This window comes from Triturus cristatus, chromosome 1_1 (assembly GCF_964204655.1).
Source record: "Triturus cristatus chromosome 1_1, aTriCri1.1, whole genome shotgun sequence".
NCBI classification, from domain to species: domain Eukaryota; kingdom Metazoa; phylum Chordata; class Amphibia; order Caudata; family Salamandridae; genus Triturus; species Triturus cristatus.
In genome coordinates, this window is record NC_140579.1 from 107,476,017 (window position 1) to 107,491,506 (window position 15,490).

General features: G+C 48.2%; 1 protein-coding gene across 1 annotated transcript; it reads left to right on the plus strand.

Moving 5' to 3' along the window:
- The first annotated feature begins 1,907 nt into the window (after positions 1-1,907).
- On the plus strand, positions 1,908-7,261 carry LOC146869671 (lymphotoxin-alpha-like). The gene is made up of 4 exons (XM_085654392.1): positions 1,908-2,507; positions 3,426-3,468; positions 4,899-4,964; positions 6,623-7,261. The coding sequence occupies exons 1-4, from the start codon at positions 2,295-2,297 to the stop codon at positions 7,030-7,032; spliced, it is 732 nt and encodes a 243-aa protein (XP_085510518.1). The 5' UTR covers positions 1,908-2,294; the 3' UTR covers positions 7,033-7,261.
- Positions 7,262-15,490: the final 8,229 nt, after the last annotated feature.

Genomic DNA, 15,490 nt, shown 5'->3' on the forward strand with positions numbered 1-15,490 from the left:
CGGCGATAAAAAATTATCGCCGTTTTCGGCCGAATAGCGGCGATAATTTTATCGCCTAATTAGCAAGGTCACGCTAACGCGTGAAACATTGCTTTAGCGCCGGGATTCCTGTTATCGCTACTTTCCTTACGCCTGCTTCAGGACTGACTTAGCCATGATATACTATGGAAGGTGGATATCATGGCTGTGTTTGTGAGTCCCTATCAACAAGCTAACGCCACACTTTGTGAGATTTTCGCTGGGTTTCCAGTGATAATCTCACGATAGGCAGTTAGCGCTAGGATTTTTATCGCTATTGAGATAAGCGTTGCTAATAGCACGCTAGCTCAGCGATAACAATCCACGTTAGCCAGCGATAATTATCCTAGCGCTAAGTGCGCTTAGCGATAATTATCGCCGGTTGTTGCTGAAATGCCCCATGGGCTTCAATTGGAATTCCATAGAGCATATTATCAAGCCCATTATCGCCGCTTTAGCGGCAGTTTTCTGCCGCTAAAGCGGCGATAATTTTATCGCCTGTCTTGATAATATGCCCCTATGATAGTACGCTGTTGAAAGGGTCTGGCTATAGCAACAGCACAGCTGTCATATAACCCTAAAGGCATATGTGCCAGAGATAGGCACTGTGTAAGACCCATCGTCCAGTTATGCGGCAAGAAAATGGAAATTATGTGGCATAGTTCGTCACTTTCTTTCATTATTTTACTTTCATTGTTTTGAAATGTATACATATGGTAGTAATGTCTGGGCAAAGATTCCACCTTAGTTATACCAGTTTAATAACCAAATACAGAAAAAAGCAACTTAAAAATGACCAGTTACCCCACGGCGAAGGGCCTTCCACATGCACAAGCACATGTCACTATGTTTTTAATAATGTTTGATCCGTTTGAGCAAGAAACATCTTTTTTTTCTAAAATCTACAGATTATGTGGCAAATTTTGGATTGTGTGGCAAATGCAGTAAATCCATAATTTGGCCAAAAAAAAGCAGAGGCGGCAGAAACGTATAATTGCGGTGGCCCTGCCTACACCTAAGTGTGCATGTAAGTGCAGTCTAAGAGCTATGGAAACTTCTTGTGTGGCAGACAACTGCATTGCCTGGATAAAACAGCCATTTAAGTCGGACAATATAAAATGACTCTAATACCTGCAGGATAGTTCCACTCCAGCATCAACAACATGGGGTCACCACATCATTTTGATAAAAACAGTGCCGCCTATATTCATTTCTGAAAAAAAGCCTTCAGCAATGCAAAATCACTCTAATAGTTGTAGGTCATTGCTAGGGGTGGGTGTTATCGTGTAATTCCGTGTAGCCTAATCTTGCGTAATTATTACCTAAGCATTCCGCGAGATTGCTCTTGAATTTACCCAAGAAGAGTAATTCCGAATTTAGCACTATTTCTTCGCGCAAAAGTACCCCTTACGTCTAAAATGCACGTGAGGGATACATTTCGGCTAAGAAATAGCGCCCATTGAAACAGAACACAAACAGTGCGCTATGTAGTTGTACTCATTAGTCCGACTGTGAGTGCAGGCGTATAGCATCTTCTCGAGAGAGGCAATCACTCAAGCCGTCATCACTTCGAAGTGGTAAAGGATGGGGTGACGGGGTCGGAATCAAGATGTGGGTTTGTGGAAAAAAACACTGAATGGCCACAGCAGAGTGTTTGCGCCCCGGAACCACAACGCTTTGTTTTCCAAAATTGCGAGTTTTTCGACACTTTAACTCCCCCCTTCCTCCGCATTAATTCCTCTTTTGAAGTTTCCTTCTTGGTGAATTGTGGTTTTTTTTTTCTTTGACTCGCTGGGTGTAAGCACGGGGAGGGCCCCGGGGGCGGGAAGGTGATGCCTGCTGAAACTGAAAGAGGAAGTTGTCTCTTGGCGGATACGGCCTGATGTCATGGGGAATTCTGCGCCGGGCAGCAACCAGCACCACCCCGGAGCGCATCTTTATAAAAGGGACGGCCGCGGCCTGAACACCAAGAAGCCACGACTGGAACAGACATCAAGAGAAACTTAACCGTGGCAAGACAAACGTGCAACTTAACAACAAGAACAATTGGCAGCTAGAAGATAACTTAAAGGGTATTGAACCAATAAAGACTCCCCAGAGTGCTTTGAGGCGACACGTCTGAGTAAAAGCAATCTAAGCCACTGGAAGGGTTGTGGCAAGGCAACGCAAGTGTAACTAATAGAGATAGCCCCGTCTTATAAAAAAAAAAGGAGCGCCTTGGAGTGATTGGTTTCGCAGGGCTGGTCGAGACGAGGTCCTCGTTCATTCATTCATCCATGGAGGACCATTCCGTGGCCATGAGCACCGACAGCTTCCTCGTCGAGATGGAGAAGGGGCAGATGGTGGTGATCCGGGACGACACCCGGCGGCGCCGCGATTGCTGGCGGTGGCTGGCTGGCATGTCCTTCGCAGCGCTAGCTGGAGCCACCCTCATCTTGGCGCTGCTTTTCTTCAATGTAATTCCTTCGCCGCACAGCGCCTCCAAGCACGTGAGTTATTTGTTTGTGTTATTCAACGCAGCCTTATTCATCGTCTCAATTCCAAATGGAGCCGGGGCTACAATTGTTGAAAACCTCTATATGTTGGGGTTGTCTGAGGGGCCTGGGACATAGAATGACAAGCAGGTGCCAGGACTTTGGAGCGATGTCACAGCTAGGCAAGCGGCCCCAAAAGGTGCCTCTACTAGCGAAGCATCCTTCTGACACGCCTTTCAGGCGAAGGTCATTTCTGTACGTCTAACTTAAAGAGGGCGAAGGCATCTCCCGTGGATGAGCGCTTGCCTCGCGGATGTAGAGCATAGCGCCTAGAAGCAAAACTCCACAGAGTCTTCGCTAGGGCGTGCGGGACTCACTTAGCCCTGCAGATCTCCATCAAGTGCCTGTTAAGCTTGCCATGCCCTCTGGGTCAGCCCAGGTGGCACCAGCCGCCCTCGGCCCCCGGGCAGGGCAGGCTGGCAGCGCCCGGACTTGGGTGCGCTCCGGGCAGAGTCGAAGGCTGGAAGGCGCATCCCGCTCGGGAGTCCAGGTGAGCCAGACTGCCACCAGGAAGTGCACATACTCCTCCTAGCGCCTTCAAGTGTATGGATTAGATAGGGGCCATGTAAAAGGAGAGCGAGGCTAGAACTCTGCCCTGCTGGTCATGTTTACCTGCCTTCTAGTTTCATTCTCTTCTTTCCTCCTATCCCCCTCCAAGCTTTCTCTTACTCGTGTTCCCCGGCCCTCCTTCCTTCCTTGCATTCCTCATGCGGTCCCCTTTTTGTCTTCCATGTTTAATATATCCTCCCTAATCTGTTCTTCTTTGGTGGCATGCTAAGTACACTAATTGGTTGTTTGTTTAATTGATATGTTACCGTCTCTCGGACGTGGCGTCTGCTACCTGCTAATTGACGTTTTCGATTTGTCTTTCAGGAGGACCCGACACACGTTGAGCCGGCCCCCGAGCAGTATATAAGTAAGTATCTCTCGCCCTCCGACCTAGACCAGTGGGTTGAGCGCCGGTTGCAATGATCTAATGGTCCTTGCAAACCTCAGATTAAAATCGCAGCGAGAGGGGTTCGGGTGGGCCGAGGTACTCAGCCTTTCATCATTTGTAGGGTCGATAAAAAGAGATTCAATTGTCCACTTCTCATCCAACACACTCTGATGAGAAAAAGACCGCATGACTATTTTGCATCAGTCTAAGGTAGACATGAGTTCTGTAAACCTTACATTTACCCGAGCGAGATAACACGAGAAGTTTCTGTCACCCATTTTTTCCACCGAGGGAGATAACGTACGGAGCTCCCGGAAGCCTTTCACCCTCGAGGAAGATTGTGTCATTATTGATTGCCCCTCTGATGGAAGGAAATACAATGCCGAGCTCCTGGAATGTTTGCATCGCGCCGAGGGAGCGCATACAGAAAGCCCCGCCTTTCATCCCTTTGAGGGAGATAACAGGAGGAGCTCCCGTCAGTCTTTCAACTCTCCAGGGAGATAATATTAGGAGCTCTCGCCAGCCTTTCATCCCTCCAGGGAGATAATATTAGGAGCTCTCGTTAGCCTTTCATCCCTCCAGGGAGTTAATCAGGAGCTCCCGCCAGCCTTTCATCCCTCCAGAGATAAAATATTAGGAGCTCCTGCCTGCCTTTCATCCCTCCAGGGAGATAATCAGGAGCTCCAGCCAGCCTTTCATCCCTCCAGGGAGATAATATTAGGAGCTCCCGCCAGCCTTTCATCCCTCCAGGGAGATAATATTAGGAGCTCTCGTTAGCCTTTCATCCCTCCAGGGAGATAATCAGGAGCTCCCGCCAGCCTTTCATCCCTCCAGGGAGATAATATTAGGAACTCTCGTCAGCCTTTCATCCCTCCAGGGAGATAATATTAGGAGCTCCCACCAGCCTTTCATCCCTCCAGGGAGATAATATTAGGAGCTCTCGTCAGCCTTTCATCCCTCCAGGGAGATAATATTAGGAGCTCCCGCCAGCCTTTCATCCCTCCAGGGAGATATATTAGGAGCTCTCGTTAGCCTTTCATCCCTCCGGGGAGATAATATTAGGAACTCTTGAAAACATTTAATTTGTGTGTGGAATATAACACGAGGAGCTCAGACTTTCATCCTCTGAGGCTGATAACAGGAGAATCTCCTCTCAGACTTTTATCCTTCTCAGGGCGGTAACATGATGAGCTCCTGTCATGCTTCTTTGGAAGCCCACAGGTAGCCTCTTTTTTATCCCAGCGAGGCCCTTTCAGTAGTCCATGTACGTTTGTGAGACGCATGAGGGGGGCCTCGGGACCCAGTAAGGTGTGAGTGAGTACTGTATTGTGGGGGTTTCTGGGGTCAATGTTCTGGTCTCACCCTTTGTCACATGCTGTTCTAACTCAGCCCTTCCTTCCTCCCTTCAGGTCACATCCCCCAGCAGCTCAAGTTACAGGCCCTGGAATCGCAGAAGCCCGCAACTCACCTCATAGGTAAGGAGAGGCCCTCCGGCATCTGTGCTCCTCTCGCAGTTTCTTTATACCCCACACATCTGTATGTTCTGTATCCAAACCCACTATGTCTTCATCTCTGTGTCTCCCCCATTGCACCATCCATCCATTCACCTACCTATCCATCCATCCATCCATCCATCCATCCATCCATCCATCCATCCATCCATCCATCCATCCATCCATCCATCCATCCATCCATCCATCCATCCATCCATCCATCCATCCATCCATCCATCCATCCATCCATCCATCCATCCACTCTCCCATCCATCCATCCATCCATCCATCCATCCATCCATCCATCCATCCATCCATCCATCCATCCATCCATCCATCCACTCTCCCATCCATCCATCCATCCATCCATCCATCCATCCATCCATCCATCCATCCATCCATCCATCCATCCATCCATCCATCCATCCATCCATCCATCCATCCACTCTCCCATCCATCCATCCATCCATCCATCCATCCATCCATCCATCCATCCATCCATCCATCCATCCATCCATCCATCCATCCATCCATCCATCCATCCATCCATCCACTCTCCCATCCATCCATCCATCCATCCATCCATCCATCCATCCATCCATCCATCCATCCATCCATCCATCCATCCATCCATCCATCCATCCATCCATCCATCCACTCTCCCATCCATCCATCCATCCATCCATCCACTCTCCCATCCATCCATCCATCCATCCATCCATCCATCCATCACCCTTCTGTCTACTTCACCTTGCTTCAACCCATCCTTCTTCCCTCCTGTTCAAGCCTCGTTCTCCTTCTTTCTTTTACGAGGTATCTGCGTCTCCCTTCGTGTCCCCCCCACTTTTGGCCCTTATTTGTAATTTCCTTCCACCTGTCGGTCTCTCTCCATGCATTGGTATCTCTCCATCCTGTCACCTTGATTTCCATCCACACATTCATTCATGTCTCTAAGTCACTTCCCATCTCTCTCACACATCTCTTTTCTTCCATGCATCTCTTCCCAGCCCTTCTTTTCATCCCTCTATCTTCTCTTCCTTTTGCCCATCTCTTCTCCATCTCTCTGCCCGCCCCTCAGCTATCTCTTTCCTTATGGACACCCTCCTACCAGTTTCTCTCTCCTTCATCCCATCTCTCTTCCAGTCTTCGTCTATCCTCCACCCTTTTCTGTTTACATATATCCATCTGATCTCTTTATCTATCTTCAGCCCTTCTCTCTTTCCTTCCTTCCATCCATTCATCACCAGATCTTTCTCTTCTTCCATTCATCTATATTCTAAATTTCCTGTCACCCATCTCTTTCTCTATCCTGTATCCATCTCTCCTCTTTCCTCCTATCCATTATCTGACCCACATATCCTTTAGTGCACTTCTCCTCCCATCTCTTTTCTTCTTCATCTCTCTCTCTCTCCTTCTTTCTTTCCTTCCTTAGTTTCTCTGTCCAGCTGTCCTTAGTTCTTTCCACCTCTTTATCACTTGTCCTCTTTTCCTCCAGTCCATCTCTCAGCACCTCCACTAGTCCAACTCCTTTTCCAGGCACCTCTCTATTCTGCTGCCAGCGAATGGGCTTTTTTGATCGGCTCTGCCCTGAAAACTGGGTTAGTCCCTCGCCTTAACAGGGCTTGCTTCTTCTTTTGCAGCTGACTTTAGCAAAAAGGAGGTAGAGTGGATCTCAAACAAGGGCTATGCCTTCCTGGAGAACGGGATGAAGCTGGAAAACAACCGCCTGGTCATCCCCTCCCGCGGACTCTACTTTATCTACACTCAAGTTGTCTACTACGGGAGCAAATGCGCAGCCCATGGACGTCTGTACTTGACACACTCTGTCAAGAGGCGCTCTGAGGCCTACCCCGTCGACATGCCTCTGCTGAGCGCCACCAAGTCAGCCTGCGAGGGAACCTCCCACAACGGAACCCCCTGGTACGAGACCATCTACATGGGAGGGGTCTTCAGCCTGGAGGAGGGCGATGTGCTCTCCACATTAACCTCCCACACATCCCACCTGGACCCTAAGGGCGCACAGAACTACTTTGGGGCCATTGCAATGTAACGGAGAAAATTGCCAGACAGACGGACAAAAGGAATAGAAAAAGTCTGTAAAAGAAAAACAGCGAAGCAGAAGTGAAAACAAGGAAACTGATGCGAAGAAACCAAACAGCGAAAAAAAAATATTGTAAAAAAACAAACTTCCAAAAAGGAAGAATTTAAAAAACAAATTAGGAAAATAAAATCAGTAAAGGAAAAAACGAAGGAAAAAAGAGGATAAGAAAAGTCCAAGGAAAAAAAAAAGCAAAAGAACAAAATAGAAACAGAGAAACAGAGCAAAGACCACTTTAAAAGGAAAGAAGACAAGAGTCAGGACTCTTATAATTTATTTATATTTGAATTTGTTTATATTTAATATTTATTTAATAATTTATTTATATATGTTGATGTTATTTTCTATGACCAAATGCATTGCTTTTGGTTTTGTCTCAAACTACTGTATTTTGGTATAAAATACTGCCTTCCATTGACTCACGCAAAAGCTGTTGGCGGATCGTGGAATCAGGCTGGCCTGACGTGGTCCAACTAAAAGTTGCTAACAGTTTTTCTGTAACCTGCGTTTAGGAAGTCAATATGGCAGTATGTATGCCCATCTCATGTGTATCACATTGTGAATATTGGGTTGTGGTAGGGGCGTGGTAAGAGACAATGCTACATTGTTATTAGCCCGCTTTTCCAGTCCAAGATATCAACGTATGGCATGGGAGAGCAAATCTTATGGGTTATGTATATTACATGACGAGAGGCGGTACTGGCTGTTTTGAAACCACTCTACTATGTCGAGTGACTTTTGGTGCAATGACGGGTCAAATATTTGCATCCAATGGCAGAAACAGTGTTGCTGTATGTTCCAGGATTGCATGGACTGTATGCACTGAAAGGCTATAGTGTACCATCACATTTAGTTCACAATCAGTGACGGGATGCCTCTGGTAAATTACTAGAACCCTCCCCTCACTACTTTCTAACATGTGATGTTACACTGCATATCGATCCATACATTGTTTATTGCAGATGGTAACACAAAATTGTGATGAAACCTATCACACCACTGTGTCCCTATAATTATTGGGGCCTTTTACATACTTATATATAAATATTTAATATGTATGTGCCTTTCTGGGCACGTCTATGACTACTGTTCTTGTGGTTACAGAGTATATCTGAAAGATATGGTATTACAACCTTATGAGTTACATTAACACAAGTTGTTTCTATCAATCAACGTTGATTTATGTTAATATCACATGTTCACATTGCCGAAATACGTCTTTGATACGTAGGATGATTGCATTTTTGTCTCGAAATGTGAAAATATATCTGTATATCTGAATTACAGTCATCAGTAGCTGTGCTACTTGGTGTCTGTGGCCTGAAATGCCTTGAAACCAAATGAATAAATGTGAAATGAAGCGCTACGCCGGCCTCTCAATGTGAGATTCATTCGTGGCACAGAAACAAGAGCAGAGAAGGGCTGGCAGCTCAGTCCAGTCCACGTTATGTTATGTTACAGGGAATTTATAGGGCGCACATACACCATTATGTCTCTTGGCGTTATCAATTTCTGCTGAAACACCACACCCCCTTTAATCTCCAGCCCCTCCATAACTCTCTTTCTACAATCACCCACATGTGACACAGGTCTTCTTGCACTCTGGTTTGGCACCCAATCACTTTCGTGAGCCTGTCCTCCCCAAGAATGATTTCACAGCCATACCAATACTGCACTGATAACTCCAGAGCTGGCATCCAGAACTAAGCAGGTGTCTCCGTGTCCTCCAGAAGTAACACCGGAAGGGGTCTCCAGTACTGTCAACAGTATTCCAGATGTGACCTGCTGTACTAGGGTCTATATTACAGAACAGTTCTCTAAAACTGGCCATAATTCACTAGGTACAGCGCTCCAAATGTAGCCTTTTGAGTGGAACCAAATATTTCATGTTTGGCATCCAGTGCTGAACAGAGGACTCCTGATCTTGACCCACAGAACTCTGTGGAACAAAACGGGACGTATTTACAAGAAACGGACACATCACTGCGTTAGAGTTGAAATGTGTCATGTTCCTTGCGCCGGGCAAAGAAATCCTTGCGCCGCAATGGATAAGTCATATTTACAATATGGCGCACAATGGCGCAAGGATTGACAGATGCTTAAGAAATTCTGACGCATCTGTCGGCGCAAAAGTCACCCCTCGCTGGAGTTCTGTTGCAAGCATGATGCAACTGCAACAATGCTTTGGGGAGGTCTATATTTAATACAGTGCGTCACTCCTTACGCCTACTCCAAGCAGGCATAAGGTTTTGATGCAATAGTGTCCTAGAAGTGGTGCAGTGAAATCTTGTAGATTTCACTGTGTCACTTCTTCAAGGCTTTCTCGTGTAGGAACGCCCACCCTGCATACATTATATCTGATGCAGGTATAATGTGGCACAGGGGTTTACCAGGTGACGCATGAGTCACGTTGTGAATAGCCCGAAACCTGGTGCATTGTTTATGCCACCGCTGCATCACAAAAAGTGACGTGGTGGCGGCAGAATAGTGTCGCAAGGGGTTTATAACTAAGCCCACCCATATTTATTTTCCAGAACTGGAGTGACTGCTCCACAAAAGGCCTTTCATATTGAACTTAATACTCAAGAGGTCGGAGTCCCATTTTTTGCAGAGTCTACCAAGCTGGACACAGTACTCCCAACTTTGATTTGATGACCTGTATTTGGCGTCCAGAACTGGTCAGAATATTATATTTGCACCTTCTGGATGAGGCCTTGCCAGTGACGGTACTGCAAGGTAAACGTCTTCCTCCGCACTCTGAGGTTGTCCCTGGCTCTTCATGGGCATTGGTCTGAGACAGGCCGCAATAACAGCAGCGACACCTAGATTACTGCTTGGGTAAACCAGACAGTGTCTTTTCAACCTCCGCCTTAACCCTTGAACTGTTGGAGCTTTTCCTACCCCAATGCTGAGCCATGTTTTGGCTTTTTTGGGGTACTGTGCACTTAGGGCACCAATACATTTTTTTCATTTAATGTATCCTTGGAAATTTGCATCCTTTTTTTCCTAAGATCCTGGATGTTTGAAAGGTACCCAAAGTTTGTGGATTCCCAAGGAAGGGGGCAGAGAAAATGGCGAAAATATAGCTAATGTTTGAGGTTTTATAGGGAAAAGTAGGAAAAAAGTGCTACACAAAAAAGCATCTTGTGTTTTTCCTAAAACAGCATCAACTAAAGGTTTGCTGTGCTAAAGTCACCATCTTCCCAGCATGGAGGAACACGCAAATCCGTTGCAGCAGTTTTCAAAGAGGTAGCTCATTTTATCCTATTTGGTAGTTCTTGGAGGGTACTCCAGGGCTTTAAGTGGGCCGGGTCTCAGCGGTGCTGAGCACCCGCAGTTTTTTAAAGGGAGCCTGGAAACGGGTCTCTATCGGGCTCTGTTTTGTGCCCGGTCGCAGGTGGTCCGTTTTTTCCAGACTGCAGTGACAGCAGGCACATCGATGTGCGTGTGCTCACTTCTCACTAGTGGAGAAGTTACAGCATGACGTCACGCCAGGTGAGCGTTAGGGGAAGGGAAATCCTTTAAAGAGAGTCATTGTCTCTCTGGATTTCCCTTCTCTTTTTGAAACTCAGTAGGAGCAACATTGTTGAGGGGTCAACAGGGCTTTAAGTCGAAGCCTTTTCAATATTATATGCAAGCCATAGTTGCTGCTTATTTATCTTATGCAACTAACAACCATTGACAAAGCCAATAGTCCTGACTTGTTGTAGGTATGATGTTACTTGTTGTTTCGTATATCTGGATGCAATGACTGAAACAGTAAAATACAAGTCAGGCGGCACCCTATGCTGAGCACAGATTTTTAGCTAACATGTTTTTAAGCCACGCCCTTAATTACATTGGCCACGCCCCTTTGAGAGACTCCCCAGGTTTTTCAGCCCACTGAAAGCCCTGGGGGACTCCCATTGACCTTGGTTGGATCCATTCCTGTCGCAGGCACTGGACTCATCCACACAAGAGCACAGTGTTTTAGTACAAGTGAGGTAACCCTGGGTGGCAGGAATTCTGTGGATTTCTGCGGATTTCATAAGTTTCCATCAAAGAATTATAAGGAAAATACGTGATTTCAGGCAAAGTTTGAGGTTTGCAGAGTGTTGTGGGTAAGGAAACCTCATGAGATCCACGCAAGGCACACTACCTTGGAATCCCTTAGTTGTCTAGTTTAAAACATGTCTGTGGTTGGTAGGTTTCTCTTGGTGGTGCACAAGCACGGCCCCAATTCCTACAGCTACTCCTATTGCTGATCTCTCCACATAGAGCTTCAGGGCTTATTGTGTTGAGGTCTCGTGGCACACTCACACAAGTGAGGTACCATTTTCATTGGGAGACTTGGGGGAATAATGGGTGGTAGTACATTTAAGGCTCCTTGCAGATTTCTATAATGTGAGAGAAAAGTTTGTTTTTAGTTAAAGTTTGAGGTTTGCAGGGCATTGTGGGTAAGAAAATAGTGTGGGATTCATGTTAAGTACACAACCCTGTACTCCCCCAGGTGTCTGGTTTTCATAACTGTCTGCATCTAGTAGGTTTTCCCAGGTGACAGCCTACCCAAGCCCAAAAAGAGCAGCTTTTTACCGTTGCGAGTGGAACAATATTGGGAGTTAGCCACACTCTCCAGCCCATATGTAAAAACAAGACCTAAAAGAATCAAATGACCTCTCGCCTGCCATTGGAATGGGATTTTTTAGTCCGTAGAGGAGTAGAAAGACTGTTAATGAATTTGGGGTGAGTGTGAAGTCTTCTTTTAGAATGAGCCAGACCCACCCCATTATTTTATTAGAAAAATATATTCCTGCCATACCCTCCAGAGGCAAATTGGGGGCAAGCCTCCTGTCTGCCCTTGGTCAAGCAAAAAGACGGGGTTGTCCCTTTTGGGGTGGGGGTGGCCAATTCCAGAGTGCAGCACCACATTCTTTTGCCTCAAAGTCAAAATCCCTGGTGTCAGGTGGACTTTCTACCCCCCACCCCCCGGGGAGGGGCAGATTTGGACAATTCTTACTAATTGGGACAAACCTCATATCGGCTCCCATGGGGCATAGAGACACTATTGCCCCTTCTGGGGCGGGGGTATGGCTCCATGGCCTCCTTTTTTCCGCTATGGCACCATTGTTAATCCCCTGGTGTGTAGTAGGCTTTCTGCCCCACCCCAGAGGCAAGTTGAAGACAAACCCCCTGTCCGCCAAAGTGCAACAGCCGCACCACTTTCATTTTCCCCAAAGGCAAAATCCCTTCTTTTAGGTGGGCTTTCTCCCCCCCCCCCTCCCCCCCCGGGGCAGGTTTGGAGCATTCTCCCCAATTGGGACAGACCTCCTATCTGCCTCAGGGGGGTGGAAATACACTTTTGCCCATGCAGGGGCTGGGGTTCGGCTCGATGGCAGGGTAGGCTGCCCCTCCTTTTTCTTGATTTCGCTCCAATTTGAAAGCCCTGGTGTTTTATTTGGCTTTCTGACCCCCAAGGTAGCGGGGTGCAGATTGGGAGATAATACCCCTTTCCTCCTCCATGGTGAGGGGGTGGCAAAAAGTCTATTTGGCTGTGGGATTGAGGAGCAAAGGCCCCCGTGCCAAGGGGGTGGGTGGCGCTCCCTACCACAAAATGCTGCATAAATGCAGTGTCCGGTGGCTAGTGGTGTTTCTGCCACCAGAGGGGGGGGGGGGGGGGGGGAATTGGGGCTTATTGATCCCATCTGTCCCCAAGGGGGCAGAAAGACACTCTGTGCCCCTTTGAGGTGGGGGCATGGCTAGGCCCATGTTGGGCGGCTCCCACCCCTATGCTTTTACCCTAGTGTCTAGTGGGCTTTCTACCCTGGGGGAGGTCAGATTTTGTATAGTCACAGCCATCTACCCCCCCCCCCACCCCCCGGGGGGCAGAATGATTATCTGTGCCCTTTCTTTGGTGGGGGCATGGCCATGGTTATGCCCATGGTGGGCAGCAGCCACCCCTATGTTTTTTTTAGGTCGAGCATTCAAGACCTCTTGCAATTTCTTATGTTGGGTTAAAGCCATCCCCCAGCTTTTCATTTGTCCATGTCAGTGTCCTTCAAAAATCTTTGCTTGCCAGTGGTCAGTCCTGCCTCTTTGTCCCTCCTTTCTCTTTTCCGTTCCTCCCATGCAGTGGGGACTAAGTACTGTCTCCTACCACTATATTTCTTTATCTGTTCTCTGAGGGACTCTTTTCTTTCTTGGTTTCTTGCTCTGTTAGTGTTTGTCTGTGTTTACATTTAAATACAGCATTCTTCCTCTCACCCCTCTTAACACCCCAGTTGTTTTACTGCTGCCTCCCCTGCCCTGCCTCTCACCTGGTTGCTTGTTAATAAGTATCGACATTATCTATCGGAATTATCTATCAGCACTGCTAGCATTTCACCAACACTGTGCTGGTTTCGTTTTCATTGTGTATTTTCTGGCTCCACTTTCTCTGCTGTCCCTCCCCCTCCCAATCAGTCAGGGGGCTCCAGCCGCCTCACAGCAGAGCCAGGCCTCAGAGCAGGGGACACTGCCTGTCTGTGCCTGTCCTGCTCCTCCCAGCTGTCGTGGCCGTGGCCTGGCTCAGGTTTCTTCTACAAAGAATGACAAATGCTTGTTTAATTTTCTGCGTTGGCGAGCCTCGGTCCCCTGCGCAATGCTTGTGCGACTCCCATCCTATTTTGCCTGATGCTAGTTCATTTTCATGACTAGCATTTAATAACATCCGTTCTATTATTGTTTTGCCATTTTAACGGTTAGGCGCCGAGGGGCTCGCCTCAGGTAGCGCAGATCCGTGTCACAGGACAGAGTGAAGTCACGCGGAGTCAGCCACTGGTCAGTAATGGGTTTAAGGGATAGGGGCTGGTTAAACACATTCGTTTCAGTAATAAATACAGCCGTGCTGAGCTAGAGACGGGACGGCGTGAGGTGACACACAGCAGTGACACAAGTCGGATTAGGGCGGCTGAGAGACCAGGAGAGGTATGGACTGTCTGAGATCACACAGAGAGTCCCATATGGAGCTGGGATCAGACAGAGGTGATGCAGTTGGTTTTATTTGTTAGTTGTTTGCATAGCGCGATTTTGTCCATATTCAGACTGTCAGAGTGCTTCACATATTTGAGAGACAAATAGAAAAATATATACTGTAGCAGAGAAACATATTTCAAAATACATTAATAGCGCAGGCCACTTTCACTTCAGCGGCTGCAGCAGAACATTCCTTAATTATTTTATGTTTACTTTGTGTGAAAGCGCATCATTTCACTTTAATATTGTCCGTGCCCCTTTGTTGAGACGCTGCTCACTGTAACCTGAATAAAGGGTCGCGGTCTAGAGGAGATAACCATTTTTTTTGCAATGTTTTTTTATTGTATAGCTATTGTCACAACAACCTAGCTTGCAATGTACTTTTGCGCGCTATTCTTCCGCCTGCGAGGTGACCCGTCCCAGCCTTCGCCTTCTCAGTTTCTTCCCTCAGCCTTTTCCGTGTGGTGCCTTGTTTTTGCAAAACCTTATCGGTGTATTTAAAGGTAGCTGTCCATGGGGCATGTGCTAGGGTGCTGGTTAGTGTGAGACCGGCCTCACGGCGTTGCCCTCCCAATCATCCAGCCAACCTGCAACCACCCTCAAGACACGACATCTCCGACTCCGGCCGCCCCAGCCACCCAGATCCGAGGGCCGGCCAGAGCCCTGACAGACTCGACACCCTACCACGCATGTCCGACCAAGGGAGCGGGAACCCTCGAGCCAGACCCAAAGGCGCCAGCCCAGTCACACCTCGGGTCGCCTTCCCCGGGAAGACTCGATCGGCCACCAGGCCCCTGGGGAGCAGGCGCCTCCCCTGCCGAGCGTCTGGGGTCCCTCCCAGACCCACCTGAAAAGACCAAAGAAGTGAGCGGCAGGAAATCCCGCCGAACCCCCTCCGTCACCCCAGTCCCCCCTCTGCGAGGACCCCGGACTTCAAAGAGCAAGCGGAGTATAACAAGGGGTGCCGGAGAAACGAAGGCAGAGAAGACCTGGAACCATCCGAGCCTGCTGACGCTGTCGCGGCTCCTGAATGCTGAAATCACCTGGGCCTGCTGAGTGACTCGCGGCCTCTTGCTATTGAACCATCTGAGCCCTGCTGACGAGGTCGCGGCTCCCGAGCACTGAACCACCTGGGCCTGCTGAGTGACTCGCGGCCTCTTGCTATTGAACCATCTGAGCCCTGCTGACGAGGTCGCGGCTTCCGAGCACTGAACCACCTGGGCCTGCTGAGTGACTCGCGGCCCCCAGCTATTGAACCATCTGAGCCTTGCTGACGGAATCGCGGCTCCCAAACTCCGACCACCTGTGCCTGCTGAGAGACTCGCGGCGCTCCCCTTGAGGACGACTCGGTAAGAGATCGCCCAGGGAAATCGACACCCTCCAGCTCGAGGATTGTGAGCTATCCGCAGGGTATTTCGCA